Here is a 7,089-nt window from a genome sequence, read left to right as displayed (position 1 = left end):
TGGGTCATATGGTAACTATGTTTAATAATTTGAGGAACTACAAGAATATTTTCCAAAATGGCTGTACCAGTTCACATTCCCTTCAACAATGTATAAAAGTTCCAATTTCTCCACATCTTTGCCAAAGTTTGTGTTTTTTTTCTTTTATTTAAAAAAAAATTTAATAGGTGCTATTTTTTTTATCCTAGTGGATGTGAGGTGGTATCTCACTAAAGTTCTGCTTTGCATTTTCCTGAAGATTAGTGATGTTGAGTATTTTTTCTTATGCATTTCTTCTTTGAAGAAACATCTGCTCAAGTCCTTTTTTTTTAAAATTGGTTGTCTTTTCACGTTTGATTAAAAATGTAATATATGTGGTTTGCAAATATTTTCACTAGTTCTATGGATTGTCTTTTTATTTCTTTCATGGTATCCTTTGAAGCACAATGTTTTCAAATTTAATTTATCCATTTTTTATTTTTTGCATGTGCTTTCGGTGCCATATCTAAGAATCCTTTGCCAAACCCAAGGTCAAGATTTGTCCCTATGTTTTCTAAACATTTTACACCACTTTTAGTGCTTTCATTTAGGTCTTTGATTCACTTCAAGTTTTTTTTTTTTTTTTTTTAATCTTATTTGAGGTAAGAGTTCTACTTTATACTTTTGCTTGTGGCTATCCATTTGCCCTAGTACCATTTGTCAGAAAGACTAGTCTTGCCCCATTGGATGATCTTGGCACCTTTGCTGAGATGAGTTTTATAAATATATATTTCAAGACTCTTCAGTTCTAATCGATTTATATGTCTATCCTTGCACCAGTACCATCTTGATTACTGTTGCTTTGTGGTAAGTTTGAAATCAAGAAGTGTGAGTTTTCCTACTTTGTTCTTCCTTTTCAAGACTGTTTTGGTTATTCTGTGTCCTTGCAATTCCATATGAATTTTAGAATCAGTTTGTCAATTTGTGTAAAGAAAAAATCTGGAATTCTGATGGGGACTGTGTTTAATCTGTAGATCAGTTTGGAAAATATTGCCATCTTAACAATTCATGTACATGGTGTATTTTTTCTAATTATTTAGCTCTTGTTAAGTTTATTTAAACAATGCTTTGTACTTTTCAATATATGTCTTATACTTCTTTGCTTACATTTATTCCTAAGTATTGTATTCTTTTTGATGCTTTTGTAAATGGAATTCTTTTCTTAGTTATATTTTTGGATTATTAATTGCAAGTGTGTAGAAATACAATTGATTTTTGCATATTGATCTTATATCCTGCAACTGTGCTGAGTGTGTTTATTAGTCCAAATAGTAATTTAGTTGATTCTTTAGGATTTTCTCTGCATCATCTCTCATATCATCTGCAAATACAGATAGCTTTACTTTTACCTTTTTAATTTGTGTACCTATTATTTATTTGTTTTCTTTTTAATTTTTTTTTGCATAATTCCCCTAGCTAGAACCACCACCACAGGTAGAAGTAGAAAGAATGGACATTCTTTTTTTTTTTTTTTTTCCTGATCCTAGAGGGAAGCACCCAGTCCATTAAGTACAATGTTAGCTGTGAGTTTTTCATAGATGTCATTTATGAGGTGGAGGAAAAGGATGTATGTAGAAGTGGTAAAACTATTATGTTGAAATGCATGAAATTGGCAGTTCTGTAGATCAAAAATTGAAATGCTGGCAATTTCACAGGGTTCATCTCAAAATAAGGAACAGCAAAAAAATGATAAATACAAAATTCAGGATAGCACTTACTTCTGGGAGATAGGGAAGGCCTCACAAGGGAATTCTAAGATGATCATAATTATCTACTTTTCAATTTAGGTGATGGTTATGTGCTTTTATTATATGAAGATTCTACAAGAACTACAGGTACATTACACACACTTTCTACGTATGACATATTTCACAAATAAAATTGAAAAAAGTCTTTCATACACCAGATTCTAAATAAATTCTAGTATTAAAACTATGGTTCCAGAACATAGAGCTCATCACTATTTCACAAGGGTCTTGTTAACCATACTTTCCCTAGGGACCAATCCCCAGGGTCCAAAATCTTTGGTCCTTGAATGAGGTCCAGGAACCTGCAGCTTTAACTAAGGCCCAAGATCCTGCAGGAGATTTAAGACCATCATTGGGTGAACCACTGCCCTAGCAAAGGCCTTTGGTGCTAGTCTGGGATCTGTTCCCAGAAGTGGTGCTGAAAACAATGGAACTCAGTAATGACCAGAACAGAAGGCTCTCTGGGCACTCAGTTCTCCAAGGAGTCATCCATTCTCACCAGGAGTAATCTCCTTAGTTTAAAAGTGATCCCCAGTAAAAGCAAACTTTCTACTTGGTTGCCTATAGCACCACACACAACACCTCCCTACATGGCAGAGTCCTTCTAAGACTGCAGTGATTCTATTAGCTTTATTAAAACACATTTGATGTGTGGATTTTATCTGAAATGAAAAAGAAGCAATCAAAATGGTAACACAAGAAATAAATGAAAAAATGAAAGTCGTTGCTAGCAAGTAATCAATGAGAAGGAATCAAAGCAAATCAACTGTCAGGAAAATATAATTTGCCTTAGCCTGCAAACCCAATAATTATGTCTTTGTTTATATTACTAGGTTCACCTGAAATGCTGATATATATTTAAATTAAGGTAAGCAAAGCTAAGTGCTAAAGCAAATGTTAAAAAATGTGTGAAAGCAAAAGAATTGAAAGGACCAAGGATAGGGGATTAGATATGGAATACAACGATACTAGCTAAATTTCAATGAGTACTTACTGTGTGCCAGATATTGTGCCTATTGAGTTTCCAACAGTAATTACATTTTAGATCGGTGTCACACAAAGTGTAATACTTGGACTATGCACACAGGCATCACATATGAGCTTGTTAGAAGTGCACATTCATGGGCCCACCTCACACTAACCAAAACCAAAACCAAACCCATTGCTGTTGATGTAATTCCTACTCATAGCGACCCTATAGGACAGAATAGAACTGCCCCCATAGGGCTTACAAGGAGCAGCTGCCGGATTTGTCAAATGTTTATCCACTATGGTACCAGGGTGCTGAAATCACTGAGGAAGGACACAGGAATCTGTGTACTAACAAGTTCTCCAGTTCTCATATGTGTTAAGGATGGAAAACAACTGTTTTAGACAATATGTAAAATCAACTCATAATAATTCTGTTCTCCTCATCAGAGAATAAAGAAGAGGTCTGTATGTCCCAGTTCAGGCTTATAAGTTGTGAAAGGATGTCTTCTGAGTTACTCATTGGAAAAGTCACCTCATTATTAAAAGAAGAAGTCATAGTCAGCTTTCTGGGATATAATGCATGCAAGTGATATAGCCAACTGGTGGCCTTCATAAAAACCTGCCCTAGTATGCAATCAATCAAATATCACAAAGCTAGAGAAGAGCAAAATCACTTTCCATACCTATTTTGCACTGCTGTTAGTCATTATGGTATATAATAATTGTAGCAAAAGAATTGAAAGCAGGAACACAAACAGATACTTGTACACCAATGTTCCTTGTGGCAATATTCACAATAACCATAAGGTGGAAACAGGCTCAATGCCAACCAACAGATGAATGGATAAACAAAATATCATCTATGCAATGGAATACTTCTGGCCATAAGGATAAATAAAGCCCTGATACATGCTACAGCATAGATGAACCTTGAAAGCCTTATGCCAAGTGAAATGTCAGTTACAAAAGAATAAATATCTTATGATCCCACTTATATGAAATACCTAGAATAGGCAAGTGTATAGAGACCAAACTCTATTAGTGGTTATCAGGGGTGGTGAGGAGGAAAAAGAAAGGAAGACTCATTGTGTAGGGGATACTAAGCTAAGAGTGATGCAAAAATTTGAAAATGGGTAGTAATGACTGTTGAATAACATGAAGAATGTAATTAATGTCACTGAATAGTACATGTAAAAAATGTTGACATGACAAATGTTTTGTTACATACATATTGGCCAAATTAAACATAAAAAAATAAATGCTTTAGCATGTCTTGCTAACAAGGTAAAAATTGTCACAAGACAGAAGCGTGTGTAAGTAAATATATACATAGGTAAAAATGCATATGAATTAATAATAAAGATAAAATGATTTTTATTATCAAAATGTTAAGGAAAAAAACTTGTTACTAGAAGGGTCTAACATTCTGATTTGCCCAGTATTCTTTCACTATGACTCATTCTAGAAGCCCAAGCCTAAAGCAGATAACACAATCATGAAAAGGAAAATGTTCTCCATAGGAGTTTCTTCAAGGCTCCCTTCATGTCCCTGTTCCTCAGGCTGTAAACAAATGGGTTCATCATTGGAGGGACCACAGTGTACATCACTGAGGCTACTGCTGTCTTCTTGGAAGAATGAGTAACTGCAGAACTAATGTACACCCCAAAAACTGTCCCATAGAATAAGAAAACCACTGACAGGTGAGACCCACAGGTGGAGAAAGCTTTATACATTCCACCAGTTGATGGTATTCTCAGAATGGAAGAAATAATTTTAATGTAAGAGAAAATAATCCCAAGGAGTGGACCACCACCCAGTATACTAGTTAGTAAGTATACCAGGATGTTATTGACAAGAGTATTGGAGCAGGCAAGTTTGATGACCTGAGCAAGCTCACAGAAGAAGTGAGGGATTTCCCTGTCTGTGCAGAAGGACAGCCTTAGTATCATCAGACTGTGGAGCAGGGCATCCACCAAACTAATGAACAAGGAGAGTAGAATCAGCAGACCACAGAGGTGAGAGTTCATGATGACTGTATACCTCAGTGGTTGGCAGATGGCCACATAGCGGTCATAGGCCATTGCTGCAAGGAGAAAATTTTCCATGCCTGCAAATATCATGAGGAAGCAAACCTGGGTGAGGCAGCCTGTGTAACTGATGGATTTGTTCTGTGTCTGGATGTTCACCAGCATCTTGGGGACCGTGGTGGTGCTGAAACAGATGTCAGTGAAGGACAGGTTGGAGAGGAAAAAGTACATGGGGGTGTGGAGGTGGGAGTCTGAGCTGATGGCCAGGATAATGAGTAGGTTCCCCAACACAGTGACGAGGTACATGGTCAGGAATAGTCCGAACAGGAAGGGCTGCCGTTCTGAATCCTCTGAGAGCCCCAGGAGGGAGAATGCTGCTACACCAGTTTGGTTTTCTGATGTCATGTTGTTGATGAGTCTGATGATGGAAGTGATAGGAAAGAGATCTAAAAGAGGTGCTTATTTCAGAGAAATTCTCACATCTGTATTGTGAAACGAAGTGAATACTACAAATCTTTCTACTCTCTGTCTCCTTCTCCCTCCTCCTCTTTCTATTCCTTCATCTGTCTTTGTCCCATCCTCCCTTCCTCCCTCCTTCTGTTTTCTCTCTTATTCATTACCATACCACTGCAGCATATCTCCCCCCAAATTTCCACCTGAATAAAGACCCTAATAGCCTCCTTGTTTTTTTTTTCTTGTTGTCTTTCTGTGCCTTGAGTCAAATCAGACTCATAGCAACCCTATAAAACAAAGTAGAACTGTCCCCTAGGGTTTCCAATGAGCAGCTGGTAGATTTGAACTGCTGATCTTTTGGTTAGCAGCCAAACTCTTAGACACTATGACACTAGTGCTCCTTGCTTTAAAAGCCTTCAACTCTCTGACCGCATAGGTAGTATTTATGTGTTTATTGAATATCTATTCTTTATCCATATTGTGCCAAGTAATAGGAATAAAAGAGAAAAAATGCATAACTTTTTCCTTGAGAATTTTTTTTTTTCGAACTAGCAGAAAAACAAACTCTACATCCATGTTTTAGAACAATGGTCCTTAAACTGCTTCTTGTCAGAATCAGTTGAAGGACTTGTTGAGCCCCCACACTCAGACTATTGGCTTCAGAATTTGGGGTCTATGGCTCTAAAATTGTTCTTTCTAACAAATTCTCAAATGCTATTGCTGATGGCCTGGGACTATACTTTGAGGTCTACTCTTCTAGAACATCGACCATTGTGGTTCATGTACAATCAACTCATCTGCAGGGAGGAAAAGATGTGGTGCACTTCATGAGGAGATGGGGACCTGGCTCACCAGGCTCTGCAGAGGGACTTGGGGAGGAGTTCAACTCTTGACTCAATCAAGCTTCTTCATTTTCATTTTTTCCTCAAAATTTGTCCTTTCAATTTTCTTTTTCCATCGGAATGTCCCATCATTTAGGTTCTTATCCCTTGTTGTTATTGTTCTAATTAATAGAGGTATTATCAGAATTGATAATAATAAAGTTCAAAGTTTTCAAAAGCTGCTGTCATTACCACTACTAACACTTACTGAGCTCTGGCTATTCCAAGCCATTTTTAGGATTTGCTACAGATTCCATCACTTGCCTCTTGAAAAGTTCCAACTGAATTGAAACCCAGTTGCTTTCCATGGTGTTCAAAGTCACCTAAACTCTGACCACGCAGGTAGTGACAGCATCAAAACAAGACCCACAGTCAGGAGCTGATGGCAAGATAGAGTGTGCTACGTGAAACTTCATGCTGTTATCCTATTATGTCAACGAGACTCTTTTCTTCCAATTAGTTGAAGATGGAAACATTATTCCCATAAATGATATATACCCATTGCCATCTAGGCGATTCCAACTCATAGCATCCCTACAGAACAGAGTGACAGTGCTGTATAGAGTTTCCAAGGCTGAAATCTTTGCGAAAACAGACTGCCACATCATTCCCCGATGGAGAAGCTGGCGGATTGGAACCGCCAACCTTTTAGTTAGCATCAGAGCTCTTAATCCCCGCACCACAAGGTCACCAATGTGATATGTGGGACATCATTTTTCCCCAAAACAGAAGAATGTGAGGAAAAAGAAAATACATGGTCTACAAAAACTGGAGGAAAAAAAAAAGCAACAATTTGTAAGTGTGTCCGAGGCAGAATCCTGATATCTTTGCTTTTTAACACTTTTAAGAGGTCTTTGGCAGCAGATTTGCCCAATGCAATATGCCATCTGATTTCCTGCCTGCTGCTTCCGTGCGCGTTGATTGTAGATCTCGGTAAAATGAAATCCTTGACAACTTCAATATTTTCTCCCTTTATCATGATGTTGCTTA

General features: G+C 37.3%; 1 protein-coding gene across 1 annotated transcript; it reads right to left on the bottom strand.

Moving 5' to 3' along the window:
- Positions 1-4,231: 4,231 nt before the first annotated feature.
- LOC100672410 (putative gustatory receptor clone PTE03) lies at positions 4,232-6,626 on the bottom strand. The gene has a single exon (XM_023542571.2). The coding sequence runs from the start codon at positions 5,168-5,170 to the stop codon at positions 4,232-4,234; it is 939 nt and encodes a 312-aa protein (XP_023398339.1). The 5' UTR covers positions 5,171-6,626.
- Between the last annotated feature and the right edge of the window lie 463 nt (positions 6,627-7,089).

Source organism: Loxodonta africana, chromosome 3 (assembly GCF_030014295.1).
Source record: "Loxodonta africana isolate mLoxAfr1 chromosome 3, mLoxAfr1.hap2, whole genome shotgun sequence".
In the NCBI taxonomy this organism is placed as follows: domain Eukaryota; kingdom Metazoa; phylum Chordata; class Mammalia; order Proboscidea; family Elephantidae; genus Loxodonta; species Loxodonta africana.
Note: the sequence above shows the minus strand (reverse complement) of the source record. Positions and strands in the feature narration are given on the sequence as shown.

Bases quoted from the DNA above. Each gene is read 5' to 3' on its own strand.
- LOC100672410 (XM_023542571.2), bottom strand. From the start codon at position 5,170: ATGACATCAGAAAACCAAACTGGTGTAGCAGCATTCTCCCTCCTGGGG.